The sequence below is a fragment of the Tyto alba genome, unplaced genomic scaffold, assembly GCF_018691265.1.
Source record: "Tyto alba isolate M040663 unplaced genomic scaffold, T.alba_DEE_v4.0 Super-Scaffold_23, whole genome shotgun sequence".
Lineage (NCBI taxonomy): Eukaryota > Metazoa > Chordata > Aves > Strigiformes > Tytonidae > Tyto > Tyto alba.
Window position 1 is genome coordinate 2,080,360 of NW_024881297.1, and position 16,500 is coordinate 2,096,859.

General features: G+C 38.6%; 1 protein-coding gene across 30 annotated transcripts in view; it reads right to left on the minus strand.

Annotated features, from left to right (window-relative positions):
• CAMK2D (calcium/calmodulin dependent protein kinase II delta) overlaps nt 1-16,500 on the minus strand; it is a 161,317-nt gene that overhangs the window by 36,891 nt on the left and 107,926 nt on the right. For all 30 annotated transcript variants that reach the window (XM_042796263.1, XM_042796261.1, XM_042796262.1 and 27 more), the window contains 6 exons: nt 13,333-13,435; nt 7,213-7,296; nt 6,077-6,171; nt 4,383-4,505; nt 2,225-2,308; nt 1,474-1,516 (listed from right to left, as the gene is read on the minus strand). In XM_042796263.1, the coding sequence (XP_042652197.1) occupies nt 1,474-1,516; nt 2,225-2,308; nt 4,383-4,505; nt 6,077-6,171; nt 7,213-7,296; nt 13,333-13,435 (532 nt within the window). The remainder of the gene's footprint in view (nt 1-1,473; nt 1,517-2,224; nt 2,309-4,382; nt 4,506-6,076; nt 6,172-7,212; nt 7,297-13,332; nt 13,436-16,500) is intronic.

The window sequence follows — 16,500 nt, forward strand, 5'->3', positions numbered from 1 at the left end:
AAAGAAAAAGGAAAATAAAACACTTTTATAACCACATCGTTATGGACAAATGACCTTCAAAAGCATGCTTTGCAATGAAATACAATGAATAGACCATTTGAAAAACATAAAATGTCATCAGTGAAAAATATGGGTCATTATGGTGTGAAACATGGATGACAGGTGAAAAAAAATCCAAAACAAAGCCGAAAGAACCCTGTTTGCTTCTGATGCTGAAATACTGTTTTAAAATTACTTCAGCTTTTTTTGGTTCACAAATGTTGAAATTGACCCTCACATGTATAGATAGTGACAGTTATGAAAAGTGATGAGAAATGATATATTTGTTTGGTATTTATTAATAATTCATTTTTACAAAATATGCAGCCTACAGCATTCCAACCTTTAAAATGAATTGGCAGATACTGGCAATTCATTAAGCATTAACTCAATGTAATTTACATAAATGTAGACTTCTGTGTTACAGGTGTGTATTAAATATAGGAACTTAACTAAGAAAGAAATTGTATTTCAAGTACTATGCAAATTGAACAAGTTGTTCTTGCATTCATGATTATGTAATTTATTCTGGATGATTCAGTGCTTATTATTATTCAAAACATGCCCAAGGCACTATCATGTTTTTATCCGTAAATTGACTTATCTTACACTCCAACAGTTATAACACAGACTAGGCATATATCTAAAATTACTGATTTTTAAATCTGGCATTGTTTTCCACTATTCACTTGAAATCTCAAATGGCAAAATGAACAATTCAGCATAGCATCAAAATTTTGGCAATACTACTATTGAGGACAAATCTAACTGTACTAAGAGCAAGCTTATTTGAGCTTTTGCTATTAAAATTGGTTTAATATAAAGATCCAAATCTCCAGGGATATCACTACAGAATTATTCCATAAAGAAGAAACATCTCTTGTTATATCAAGCTCGGCATTAGAAGAGAAGGAAAAGGAGGACTCATTTTACTATGTTTCTTACTCCTTAGCAAAGCAATGAAGAATGAATGTTTATATACATATATATATAAATATTTATTTTTTATTTTTTATTTTTTTTATTAAAATACAGGATGCAACAGAATCCTGGAATGGCATTTCAGCTACATAAAAAAGTAAGTTTTTAGATGTTGTTTGGTGATACTTCTGCATGTGGAACTATGCATTATTTACAATTTTCCCTCACCAAAACAGACAGTAAAACACTCTGTCTTTTCACAGACAACACTAAAAAAGTAAAGAGAAGGAACTCACATTCTACTGAAAAATTAGATTAACTGACATCCACAAGGGATTCTATTTGGCCCAATTAGTTTAAATTCTCGTTTGCTTCTGCAAAGGAAACAACTTAAGATATATCATATTTAGATGTTCCTAAATAACAAAGATCTTTTTCTACTAATGAATTCTAATTAGATCGTAGTCATCACAGACATCAAGACCATATTAATCTGGAGCTCAATGAACATACCTGAGAAATTTCTGGTAGCCAGCATAGTTGTCAAAATGGCCCCCTGTGTACACATACATTTTCTCAAATTAGCATCACACTTGTGTAAAATTCTGAATATGAACGCAACACAACAAAAAGGAAAACACACGTAAATGACATCAATTACTAAATTAACGCTGAAAGAATGGATTGCCTGTGCATTACCTATCATACCTGACGCCATGTGTGCATAAATTGTAATTTAATCTTAATTACACACCTATCAGCAATCCTGATAATCTCAAATATTTACCAATGGTGAGTACATAACGCACAAACCATGAGTACTCACAGGCACAGTAATTATCAGCAAAATACATAGCTGAATATGAAACAGACGTTACTAACGTGCTTAGATTCTTTTTTAGGTAGGAAGAGGAGTTTGTTTGTAATGTGCTAATTAGAAAAGTTCACATCTGTACAGTTATCCTGTCTGGTCAGGAGAAAACAAAGGATAATCTAAAAGAATAACCTTCAACAAAATATATTTGATGTGTATAAACGAAGAAGATTGCTATTATTTTGAATCCAACAAAAGTATGCTATGTTCTATTCACTTTCATGAAAAGTTGAAGATCCTCAGGCCTAAAGCTCATCATCTATCAAACAGTTCATTTAAGCATAATATTAAAGAAAAAATTTGCTTAGGGACCATTTGCTTTACACAAGCCAACATTCTTTCCTCTTTCCAAAATTAGCTGCTCATCCTTGCAGAAGTTTTCGTTCTTACCTTTAGTTTTCTTCTTGCATTGAATTTCTTCAAGCAATCTACAGTCTCTTGTCTGTGCATCATAGAGGCAACAGTAGAACGTTGCTAAGAGAAGAAGAAAAGAATCATTTTAATGCACCCAGCCCAGCCGGACGTCTAGCATTTTACTTACTCTACAACATACATATTACAACACACAGGGTCCAAAACTTAGGTCTTTAATTTCTACCCTCTCTGACTATCCCTTTGTGCAGATTTCTACACATTGGGGAAATTTCCAAATCAACAAAACCAAAGTCTAATTCTACTCAGCCTTTTCCATGTGTAAAGTCCTCTTGAAAGAATTAGGGACTAAAAAAACCACAGCATCTTAGAGTTTGGGTTACAGTACTGTCCTGGGTTGAGTGAGTGGTGGGGTTTTTTGGTGGCAGGGGAGGGGGCTATCGGGGCGGTCCCCTGTGAGAAGATTATCGAAGCTCCCCCAGCTCCAAGTCAGCTCCACCTCTGCACCAAAACTGAGCCACTCGGCTGCACCTCTGCCAGAATGTATTTAAGAAGGGACGTGGGGAGGAGCAGTGGGACTGGTGAGGAGGAGTTGCTGCAGCTGCATGAACACCAAGGTCAGTGGAGGAACGGAGGAAGAAAGGAGGGGGGAGCTGTGCAGGAGCAGAGACCCCCCTGTATCCTGTGGGGAGACGGCAGGGCGGCCCCCCCTGCCACCCATGGAGATCTACGGTGGAGCAGACACTGATTTATGGCCTGTTGCTCCTGCTTGATTGATCAAGGTGCTGTGCCCTAAGGAGGCCGGGGTCTCATGGGAAAAGGCAGCCCCGCTGCTGTAATTCAGTGCTGGGAGGATTGCAGCATGCGGGGGTGTCCCACGCCGGAGCAGCTCGGGAAGGGCTGCAGCCGTGGGAGAGAATCCAGTTGGGAAAAGTTGGTGTCCCATGACGGAGCAGTGTGGGGAACGCTGCGGCCCGTGGGAGGAATTCAAGTCGGAGAAAGTTTGTGGAGGACTGTCTGCTGTGAGAGGGGGACCATGATGGAGCAGGAGGAACAAGTTCCTGACACTCCCCTCACCGAAGATAAGGGAAGTGGCAGCGCTGACTGCACCCCCCATTCCCTGCCCCTGCGCCGCTGGGGGAGGAGGTAGAGATATTGGGAGCAGAGCTGAGCCCGGGAAGAAGGGAGGGGTGGGGGGAAGGTGTTCTCAAGATGTGGCAACGCTTCTCACTGTCCTACTCTGTTATGTGTTGTTAGTGTCTGTAATAAATGTATGCTTTTTTTTCTTTCCCTAACGAGTCTGCCTCTTGCTCATGATCATAAAGGGGAAATTTTTCCCCATCCCAGTCCTGTCTTGAACCCCAAGCCTGGCTCTCTGTCCCTTCTCATTGCCGGAGGGGAAGGGAGAAGAGCTGCTGCATTGTGGTTGGCTGCCAACCAGGCCCAAACCACGACAAGTACAAACATAACCAAGGTAATATATTGAAATATGATTTTGGAAAATATGTTTTAAAACACAAAGGAAACTTTTCTTAAGCATCAGTGATATTGGGAGAGGTACAGCAGCAGGAAGTATTTCAGAAAAAATTCAGCAGTACCTGCATTTTCCCTGTAACTCAACCTTATTTGCATCACAGTGTTAAAGGCAAGATAATGCAGCCTCTTGGAATGAATAAAGAGTTGGGAACCAGCTAGATGCCTCGCTGTGACTTTCAAACTATCAGCCCAGACTGCCCGCAAAGTCAAAGTGTAGAATGAACTGAGAATTGGAAAGTAGTCTTGGATCCAAGTAACAGGCAGCCTCTGCCACCTGCAAATTGACTTTTATTAGCCTAATTGTTATAGGGAAGTGAAGATGTAAAGCGTTATCTAACGCCAAGTTACCTTCTTGTACATTTTTTTCTCTGAGAATTTAAAATAATGCTATAATTTGGCAGTGAACTTCTGCACCACAAAGTTACGGCAAAGGAGTTAATTTCTGCAAAAATCTTATCCCAGGCTGAGACCTCAATATACGACACTATTGACTGTATCTGTATAATTACAATTTTACACTCCCTTAGTTACAAGAGTAAGGACAAAAATTATCCTCTAAATGCCTTCACTATATGCTGAAGTCAACCATAAGCTGATTTGTCTGCCAAATTGTCCTGTTAAATCTGTGGAAATTACTTACACAGATCCATGGATGCTTTAGTGCTTCTGATGCTGTGATACGTTTTCCTGGGTTGATGGTAAGCATTTTATTGATAAGGTCCTTTGCTTCAGGAGTCACCGTATCCCATTCTGGTGAGGGAAACTTAACAAGAAGATACGTATGTGTATATTATCTTGTACAATCTTTACACAATTTTACCTAAGAACTTTTATTGATGCTATTTCTGTAACATTAATTGCTAGCACAACTAACCAGTTTTAGGGGGAAAAATGCAGTTTGCCACAATTTGAAAAGTTTAAATTAGCCAGTTTTATAAATAAAGGTTTTCTCCTTTACTATTTTGGCCTTTTATTTATTTTGGTTCAAGTACACAGTATTTCTATATTTACAACAACATGATGCCAATTGAAATTCATAACATAAAATAACAATGGCAGACAGAATAACAAATTCAAGTCACCTGAGAGGCATATGGTCATACAGCACTTAATAGAGTCCTAGTTTCAATTTTAACAAAGACAAAAATATTAAGCATTATTATTATTATTGTTCAAACTCCTTGTTTGTTTCTTTTCTCAATGTAAATCTTAACGTTAACTGTATAGTTTTGGTATATAAATCTAACCAGTTATGAATTTACACCTCCCTGCTCAGATAAATATTTATACATGCACCCAAAGTGTCTGCTGAAATGTAAATGGAATGAAAAAAATCCCATGTCTTAAACTGCTGCTTTTGTGAACAGACCTTAACCTTGAGGATTTTGTGTTTTCCGTATTAAAAATATTTATTCTTAGACAACAGAAATTTGATATTACCTAGGCACAGAGTGTCATAAATATGTACCATGTATGTACCATGCAGATGCATAGTTCAGCCTCTGCACTTCCTCATTTCTTGCCCTCTCGGCTGAAATATTTATTCCTTGCTGTCACCCTGTTTTTCACCGTATGATTAATTGCTCACTAGGAGGAAGACCTGACAGACCTTAAGTTTATTTTCACTAAAAGGCCGTAGCGTAACATCTCCCTTTTCAGTCATCACCGTCCAGACTGGATTCAAATCAGAGCTTAAAAATACAAGGTTCTGTCTTTTCATCAGTCACAAATTACTTAAATCTGAGGACCAACAGCCTTCTATCAGCTTAATACAATATAAATGGATGATGTTGCAAAATTCACAATGTCACCAAATCATCAGTTCTTACTTACCAACAGTTGTAATGCTTTTTGTTGGAATACAGATAGTTAATGAAACTATTCCTTTTGAAAAGCTCTACAGCAGCTTGTATTTCCAAAAGAAGGCAATACAACAGCATCAAGGTATATATTTAGGAAGTTAAGACTTCTTAAAATCAATTTAGGATAACTGATCGGTTGAAGTGATAAACCATGAGGAAAAACACAGGCCCTTGGGAGTACACAGAGGTCTGAACAGGCTTGCCAGGAATAACATAAGTTTGCATGATTTATACAAAGACCAGGCAATGAAAGCTTGGAGCTATAGGGAAGTTAGATTTAAATTTGCATAGCATGTTCCCATCCCAATAAGGTTCATGTTGCTAAAGTGACATTTACTACATTGCGTGACTCATAAAGACAACCAATACCAAAAACACTTAGAAAATAATTCTAATTTCACTTTTCACTCTACAAAGCTCCTATTGACAGGTACAATTATAAATAATTGAATAGACAGAGTATGGTACATACATCATAAGCACCAGCCTTTATCTGCTGGTAAAGCCTGTGCTGGTCTTCATCCCAGAAAGGAGGATATCCCACCAGGAGGATATAAAGAATGACACCTGGAGAAAATTCATAGTAGTATTAAGTGATTTCAAAAAAAAAAAAAAAAAACAAAAACACAAGAAATTAATTTCGCACCTGACAACCATGTAAAACAAATGACTCAACAGTATTATCCAGGCTACTGAAAAATACTGCCTATTCATACTGGAAAAAATAGTAAATGTAGGGTTCAAAACATAACCTCCTATGCAGAGTGTGGGCAATAATGAGTATCTGATACAACATCAGATTGGAAACATTGAAAATGTCTAGCTAGCTGGAGAAATAATTTTCGATGAACATGGATGTTCTAGCAAAATGGATTTTTTACCTCTGTTTTTATCATGGCTTGTACTGGTGTCTCTAAGATTGCGTTTTAACCAATCTCATGCAAAGAAAATTTGGGCAATTCAATTTATCTGTATAAATATATGGTCAATAGGAAATTTAAAAGTTCATCTGATAGTCTTACAGAGATGATTCACTATCACTGGAGACAAGTGCTTTCATGCATACAACCAAGTAAGCGTGGGTAGAAGTAAAATAAGGAAACCACCAATTGTTCTCAGCTAAGTAGCTGCCGCTTGCCAGTACCTTAAACTACACTTTTTCAAGAACTGGATGATAAAATAATTGCTCTGTACTCCAGTTCACAAAACATTTATTTTCACAGTTTAAAACTGCAGTTCTAGTATATTGGTCAGATCAGATTTTAGGCTGCTTGTGAACCAAAACTAAGGCCTAGGTCACAGTATGAAAAGCTATGTTTTCTAACTAGTTAGGCACCGTGTGCCTAAAGCTATTTTTTTAATACTTTGTTTAGGTGTGTTGTTTAGACATGGCCAAGAACGCCATGATAACACACATTTACAAATAATTAAAAAAAAAAAAATTAAGCTGGTAGAGTAACAAAAAAATCCAATGATCTCTTCTAAAAATTAATATTGCATTTTATAAAATACTATCTGATGCAGAATATAATGTATTCTGGACATCACCTCTTTCCCTCAAAATACTTTAGAGTGGACTGAACATCGTCTTTATAAATAATTTCTTACCACATGCCCACATATCCACAGGTTTTCCATAAGGATCTTTTCGTAACACCTCTGGAGAAAGGTATCCTGGAGTACCAGCGAAACCTGTAAAAAGCAAGGCAACTATTCTCAAAGGCTCTACATCCTTCATAAAGAACAACTGACTCTCATCTTAGCCCACAGGACATTATTTCCCAAGCCATCAACCACTAACTGCTTCATTTTGAATTTTTCTTTTTATGGCGAATCACCAAGAAGTAACAAGAATGGGAATGCTTATGCAGACTTGGCATCCCCTATGCAGAAAGAAACATTTATCGAGAAAGACATCCCCTTCTGCCACCATGTCTGGTAGAGTCAAGAAGACAGCAAAAAGCCAGCTGGTTACCCATCTACACCAGCACCAGCGGCGTCAAGGTTCTGGTGACGGTGCAACAGGGGAAGGTTTCCAGAAAGATTACAAGATAGCCAATGAAATTTCTTCCATGACTTCTGCATTATTGCAAGCTGCAGTGAGACATCCAGGAGAGAGATGCAAACACATTTGGCTCAGGGTCACAGTCAAAAATGTTATCAGAGTTGGGGGAGTGGGGGAAACATTATCTGAGGAATCCCCTTGGAGATACTAATTGAAAGACAGAAGTTTCACACCACACATGCCAAAGGCTGTTATGGGGGTTTTTATTAATTGTTAGCCTAAGTTAGGTTGTTTTAAAAGAGACCCAAACTATAAAAATTAAGACTGTAGACACGGGATTTCTGGGAGTCCATCAGCTGTGAAGACTGCCACAGAGTACTTCCACTGACATTTCTGGGGAACTAATTAACAAAATGGAGGGGTAGCTAAGCCACGGTATCATAACTAGAAGGAGCATTTCAAGAGCCCTAATTCAGTCTTACAGAAGGGCAGATTTCTGAGTCAACAACATGCTGGGCTAGCTTTAAGAAAAGCTTATGTTTGCATAGATCTCTTACTTAGAAGAAAAAAAAAAAAAGAAAGTAAGAACACTGTTCAAATTTCTTCACACAGAAGTGGAAAATCAATTCAGCCAATGTCAGATGGTGGCAAAGCAAATGTTCAGAGATATTCAGAATGAGCTTTCACAGGAGCACAACTGGCTATGACTTGGTATGAAGATGACCAGCTCAGGGCTCAGCCTTCTTAAAGTCTTTGCCATTCATATTTCGCACAACTACTTCTAATACGATCTTTTCACTTCAAAACTCATTTGTGTGAAGTCATTCCACTTCTGAAAACCTCCTTAAAAAAGTTTACAGAAAGCATCTCTGGAGTAATCTAGCCTTTAAAATTTGTATGTTCTTCATTCTTTATTCATTACCAGTGCTGCTTTCTCTTAGGGGAAATGCAAGAGGGAGATATAAACGTAGACTTTTCTTAGGACACTGGAAATGATACAGATGTCATGACCAATAACATTTGGTACTATTTCAGTTAGTATGGCCATTCTTTCAAGCATCTTTGCTTAAAATAAATGCTTAGGAATTCTTGAAAGGTGAGAATTTGGTGGCTTCCATGAAGGATCACATATCATTTCTGAAATACCACACTGCATTATACAAAACTTATGAGAAACAGTGATAACGTACAAAGTACACAGCTACAGAAAAAGGAAGCCTTTGCCCTGTAGCTGGCAATCATTTTAGAGTTGGAGGAGGAAATGAAGGAACACATTCTGTATATTCTACTGAGAACATAGCCAAAATATTTTCATGAAAAATAAGCTTGTTTTTTGCAGTCTCCTGATATGAGAGCTATGAATTGTTAAAGAGTACTATCATACAGGAAACACATCGTAAGCTCCTTTGAGAAACTGAAAAATATATGTTCTAAGTAGCTTTAAATAGAGCAAAGTTTCATATCTCTGCCTGGCTGTAGTCTTGACTTTCAAACTTACCGTAACGCCATAAACGTTAGTATGCACCACTTAAAAATAAACTTTCAAGCAAAATAAATATAGTACTTAGTTAACTTTATCACTTGATGAAGATACAGAATGAGTCCAAACAGAAATAACCGGTATGGTTTTAGTACATATCCTGAAGTTGTTTAAAGCAGCAAACACAGAAGAGTACACAGACATTATTTCAGTGAAAAAGAAAAAACATACTGACATCGTTAACTGTTGTTTATCAGGTAATTCTATAACTGGTCAGAGGAATCCCAATAGGAGTGTGTACTTTTCAGACACTAGCGCTAATAGTAGTCATTACTTTAGCTGAAACAATTCACAAAGCTGGAAACTGTACAGTCTCTAGAAAAGACTGCATCACGCTGTACTCCTATCATTGAATGATTTAAATAAGTATCCAGAGGCCCAAGACAAATGCCATGCTCTGTTGTGTTCAGTGGTGCGTGGGTACATGAGGTGGCATGTTACTCAGCCTAAATAGCTCACAGTCTCAAAACCCTCTTACGCAAAGATTATATATATACTTAAATTCATAAATGGTGAGCACATCTCAAGTCAAACCTGGATGGAAGGTTAACCATAATCCCACCACATAAACTTAAATTAATGCAGGGAGATGCATCGTAAACAAACAGCAGAAGACTTTACTGCTTTAAGATCTGCCTTATGCTTTCATCATGCCCCTGCTAGATTTACAGCCTTTTCAGCTCCACTCATCCAAGGATTCCAAAATATAATGGCAGAATAAACCATGTTAGTTTGAACAGTGTAAGTTGTACATCTTTGCTGACATACATCCCTTTGACTCAAAAATTCAGATGAGCAGTCTGGTGAGAAGACATGGAGAAGGTGGGAAGATATGGCAGCAAAGGGCAGGAGCAAGCAGCTGAGAGCAAGTATAGGGCAAGTAGCCTTCTCCTCCTGCACAGCTGGATCCAAAAGCCTGACTGTATACAACCTAAGCTTAATGCAACTAGCAAACTAAATCAGTGAAGCTACTCAAACGACTTAAGTGATGCGTATTTTAGTCGGAGTTGCCGGGCTGGACTTAATTTAAACTGAGATGCAACTAGGCCTAAATCTAGCTACCAGTGAGTTAACTGCAGTCCTTCCCCTGACTTCAGCGAGGGGCAATGAGTCACCTGCCTGGGTGAGTCACTGGAGCCTGCCTGACACTTTCCCAGTACATTAAACACCTGCTCCCTGGGTGGGGTGTTTCAACTAAACTCTCTAACACTTTCTCCAAACAGGCAAGGAAGGGGTTTGTTTTACAAACATGCAAACCTGGAAAGCATTCCGTCATATCCAGACATGCAGAGCTCTAGCCAGTTTCCTGCTGAGGCATAGCCATGACTTAAGCAGAAAAGCAATCATCGCACCAGAGGGCTACACCCAAAAAAAAAAAAAAAAAAAAGAAAAACAACAACAACAAAAAAGAAAAACATACTGATGCAGAGCTATAATTAGTATCAGGGCATGCCATGAGTCACTAAGTGCTGCAGAATCCGGTGGAAAGCAAAAAAAGTCTTTTGGAAGCAAGAAAAAGTTCAAAATGCTGAGAACATGGGAGTTTGTGATTTCCCTTGTTAATGCAGTCATAAAGATGAGGGAAGGCACTCAGACCATTAGGGAAAGGTTTTGCAGAGGAAGTTCCAGAAAAGGTACAGAACCCACTAGTCTTATCAAATATCACAAATGATAAAAAAAAAGGCACTACATTAGACTACTTTCTTTCTACCACCTTGCTGTCAGCTTACCTCTTCCTTACATATGTATTCTGAAGTCATTCTGTTCAATCTCCTTTCTACCAAGTTCAGCATGGCAGTCCTCATGACGCTACAAGTCTAAACCAAGTACTTCACAGGAACCAAATGACCAAAAAATAACATGCATGAATTACTGGGAATTGCAACCTCCTGTGCATCATCTGCATCCATACACATGTATTACCTACAGAAAATATTCCTGAAGTCAAGTTCATTCTGCTGAATTTTCTTGAGATGCTTCCTGTTTACCTGATGTTTTTGTCATTATAATAAATCACTTGTGTTTTGTCTTATTTCCATTCCACTCTTTTTGTACTGGTCTATCAGTTAATGGGCAAAAGCAACCTCCTCTGTCTTTTGTGGATTACTGAAATCCATTTATATAAAGGCTGGGATTTAAAACAACAGGCTAGCTTATAAAGCAACCAACATATGTCCAACAGTACTGCCTGTGCATCCACTTGTAGTTATATTCTCGATTTCAAACACTCAGTCTCTCAACCCATTGCCTGCACAAAATCCTTTATGCTTTTATTGTAAGCTTTGACAGCAAGCTCACACTCACTTTGTTAAATTTTAAACTGCAATTTCTAGCTGCTGTGAGAAAAGGTAGTTGCTATAAATATTTTATCCTGTATTTTTCCTCCTGGGTTTTACAATAAATTTTGTCCTGTGCTTCACATCTGTTCAAAGAGGTGGTATGTGAGAGAGATGCACCGTGTTTGTATGTGTCCTATTATTTAAAATGACCAGTATTAAATCTTTTCCACCATTTTCCTTTGTGCATCTGTAACCGTAACAAACAAGCTGCAACTAGCAATTTAAAAAAAAAAAAAAGTCTAGTGTAGTAGAACTGGAGAGAAGCACATAGTATTTAACTTACTACCCCTAATCCTCTTGTAACCTGAAGTGGAGTGTTGTATGGAACACGTTAAGATGCATTCCAGGTATTGGTTCTGGAGACCTGGTTTACAGCATCAATTGCCACCTTCAGGAGGGCAGACACCCTCCCTTTCCAACATCTCCTGAGCATGTCCGAAGCACAGCACGTGCTCTCTTCTGGTGCTCACACGCACAGATGGAATTTGCTTCCACATTCCCATACATCTTTGTCACCTTCACCATCAAGCAAGCATACTCTTGATCCCTTCCAGGTGAAGATAATGTTTTCAAAATCACTAATGTAGCTGAGAAGCCCCAGTCCCAACTTCATATGTTTGTAAGCTGTGGATAGATGACCTTTTCCAGACTATTGTGCAAGGTGTCAGATGCTTTTAACCACCCTCTACCTTCCTGGGTTTATGCTCTTCATGACCTACTATGTCAGGTGCTTATATATTAATGATTGTACATTTTTAATAAGCCAGCTTATTTCGACCTCAGTGGGTCAAAAAGCAGTTTTATGAACAGTTTTACTTGCAGATGTGAAGGGGCAATGACCTCTAGGACAGCAATATAAACAGCTGGGACAGATAACTTGTACTGTCACAGCAACATCTAGATGTGGATGACTGTCTCAGGTATTCACATTTTTTTTTTTTTTTTTGTTCAAGTCACATTCCAAAGTGCTTCAGAACAAAATTTTCAGGTGGTATTTCCAGCTGACAGACAACTGTTTAGACAAAATGTTTTGATGACTGGGCAGGTACACTCAGCAGTATTAACCTACAGTCTTACTCCTCAGTCACCCACGCACCTGACTGGAAAGCACCCATCTCCCTCCCAGGCTCTACACCCAGATTTCCTTCCTGTAGATACACAAGGGGAAGCATTGGAGAAGGAGCGTGGGTGCACCTACATCTCAGGCAAACTCACAGGCTGACAAAAACTAGGACAAGCTGTGAATCAGGAAACCGAAGTTTCAGGGTCAAGAAATCAGTGGCAGTTAGAGCACACAGAAAAGGGACATCTGCAAAGCTGTATTTACTCTAAGCATGAATTTGAAAACTCTCTCCCTCCATCCTACCCCGTACCAGCACTGCTGTGCTGGCAAAATCCCCAGTATGAACACACTGTTGCCAACAGAAGAGACGTTTGCCAATTTATTTTAAGCTGTTTGGCAAGGTGATTTACCTTCGCTAGGGAAGAGGAGGCTATGAGGCAGAGCCACTTTTTGTCTGATTGAGCTCTGAGATTTGGAAATGTAGCCACACGTCACGTTTGAAGTGTAGGAGGATTTTTATTTTTTTCCCCTTTTTTAAACAAATGAGGTCTGCTACCAAGCTCTGTTTAATTCGATGAGAATTACAGATAACATTCTTCCTGGAGAAAAAGGTCTAAAGTGTAATCAGCTTCAGAGACTGAACTATGAACAAAATACTCCTTAAAGCTACGTATTAAGTGGTCACACAGCTGCCTGTTTTACACTAGGGTGAGAGTTGGGTGGTTTGGGAGGCTTAATGGCTACACTGAATAAATGATGAGGAAAAAAAATATTTACTTACCAAACCAAGCCTGTTGTTCTCCTTGGACTTCTATAGCCAATCCAAAGTCTGCCAGTTTTACTGCTGCTCCCTTGGATTTGCTAGCTAAAAGTAAGTTCTCAGGCTTTATTCAGAGAGAGAAAAAAATTGAGATGAAAAGGTAAGTAAATATATTTTAGACAGGTTTTCACTTTTTTTTTTTAGTTACGGTAGTCTGGAAAAGAACAAATACTTTGACCATGCGTTTCCTCCATGAAATTGCAAAACTTGCACTTTCCATTCCTACTTGGAAAGAACCACCAGGCCTGTAAAGAGCCTTTGTGATCCCATGACAGCAAGGCTAAGGTAAGGACAGCGTGCGGATCTACCCGAGGAGGAGGTTGGCCAGAATGGCCAACACCTCTTTGCAACACCTCTTTGCATGAGAAGACAATTCGGAGACTCCTCAGAGCTCACCAGCAGAAAAATGCTGCAGAAAAAACCCCAAAGACACGTATTCTTTGATTACTAGTCTAACCTATTCAGTTTGCAGGATTAGGCATCTCTAACTGTCAAGCAGAAATCTGTTTTGCATGACAGCTTAACAATAAGAGACGTATTATTATATTTGTATTTAGAGGGCAGGTGTATTTACATTGCAAATCTTTCAGCAAAAACAGCATGCCCACATTTATGCTTGCAGAGTACCTATTACAAATAACAATATAAGTTTGCAAAAGTTCCCACTTTGCTTTTTCTTTAGGGTATGTTGGTCATATCTGAAATCAAATGCTACAGTACACTCCATTAAAAGGAAAGGATTTGAACAAAAATAGTGTTCATTCTACTGTTCATAATGTATCCTTTTAACTTCATTTATCGAATGCATGAAATGCAAATTGTTCAAAGATAACTTTATTCTATTAACTTAAAAAACCAAAACAAAACAAACCTACAAAATCCTGTCGAATTCAATTTATTATTTCAGAGAACTGTGACCTCTACAGTATTTTCTTGCTATTTCTTTCTTTTCTATCTCCATTATTTTTAGAGATGGTTTTGTTCTACGTTTACATAATAACAAAACCTCACTTTCAAGGGTATTGCTGTGACTCTCTCAGAAGCAATTTTTGTAGCGATCTCTCACAAGGGAATTCACTGTATCTGGTCTGGCACTGAGGACCCAATCCTGCAAACTCTTAAACCCATATTTCAGTTTAAACCCAGATGCAATCACCTAGGTTTCCAAGGGACTATTTACCTGATTACAGTTAATCCCATGCAGGTACTGAGTTTGGAAACAATTAAGATCATAAGCTTCTTTCAGCAAGGGCTATCTTTAATGCCTCTGTCAAGTATCCAACAAAATATGCTTGAACCTAATTAAGACCTCAACCACTGTGATACTTCTGTTAATGAACACCATAACTCGCCCTGACAAACTCTTTAGCCTAAAGGTGTTTTTTCCCCCTCTCACCAAACTGTGAAGAAACATTTTTTTCAGCAAGTTACAAACACCATTCTCTCACTCACTCATTCCTTGCTCTGTCATAGAAAAGACAGTGTTAAAAACCTTTTATCAACAGTGACTTGATGAATCTTCTATTTCCACATTGTTAAAACTTGAGATTAAGGTCTCTCAGAATAAAATACAATCTTTATATTCACTTAAATTATCAGTAACCACTTCAGCTACATTATATCAAACACTGACTGAACAGCTGAGGACTCTTCTCTAGGTTCATCAACACCCATGTGAGCAATTTAACTCTACCAATTTCAACATATCGTCACATAGTTCCTGAAGATTTCCTATGGGGGAGACAAGCTTACAGTAATTACTTCCTGGAATGCACTTCTTATATAAAACTCTTAAAGCAATGGATGATCCTATTTGGTTGTGACCTGCAAGCCAAAAGCAGTGAAATGGCTCATCCTCTTGGTTGAAACACAAGCACTAACCTACCAAGCGCATACCACTCCGCAACACGTGATGCCATTCAAAAGAGTAGTTTTGTGGTTTCTTCTGCTGTTTTTTTTTTTGTTTTGTTTTGTTTGTTGTTTGGTTTTTTGTTGTTTATTTCCCTCCCCCCTTGGGATTTTTTTTTTTTTTTTTAAATTCCATTATGTGTCTTTACCCCAGCAATCAAAGTGCTCTGCAGAACCACCACTGTCATAGGTGAATATGTTTCAGCAGAAGCTGGAGCAGATTTCCTGATTTACTCCTATGCCAAAGACAACAGCCTTTTGGGCAATGTTGTGTGGCACTATGCGCTTAAACAACATGCAGCTGTCACTTCAGGGTGACGAGAGGCAGACTAGATAATTACCATGCATTAACTTAGAATGACTGCAATTACTTGGAAAACATTAACAGCCCAGCGTGGGCCACTCAGGACTCGCACTCCGGATTCAATAGTGTCACCTTGGGTACCGGTAGACTGGCTGCAGTCAAGCATGCAGAATGGCAGTGTTAACTACTAATATTACTTACAAATAAATTAACCTGATTTATGCCTTATTTTTCCGAAGGTCTTTTAATTCTTAAGAGATCATGTACTTATGCCTCTGTGTATTTTTCCCTGAATATAACTAGAGCATCTTCTTTTTTGGGGGCAAGGGGGAACGCAAGAAGGTCATAATCAGTGTTTCACAAAAGCAGCAGACTGCCAAGAACTGGAATTCTTACATGGAAGCGTGCGCTTTTGCCATCTGTTAAAGACAGACTGTCACTAACAGGTTAAATTTTTTCTGGATCTAGGATCCACCATCATTCTGCCTTATATCAAGGATTACAAACAGATCAGCAACAAGCACTCCTGCAGGTCATAAGAGCCCGCAAAAGCTCTTCTGTTTACTACCAAATGATGCTAAAAGGAAACTTAAATAAAATGAGATTGTCCAAAGTCTCCTGTTCTCTTTGCCCTCCCCACCCCCAAACACGCCACCGAATTGTGGTCTGAGTTATCAGCAAAAAAATCCAAGTTTTGCAGTTTAAGGATCCATGCCAGGCCATAACCACCTTCTACATGTCTTGTAGTTCTGGTCTTGGGCCTCAGTATCTTCTTTTCAGTACAGAGAGTTCTGCTGGGTTTCACCACAGCGTTTCATTTCACTTTTTCTTTTTTAATTTTGCCACAAAGTAGTAACTGAAGAAGGACGGTTTTCTGCTTCCTGAAGTTTTCACTTTCAGAAATGAAACTACAGCCT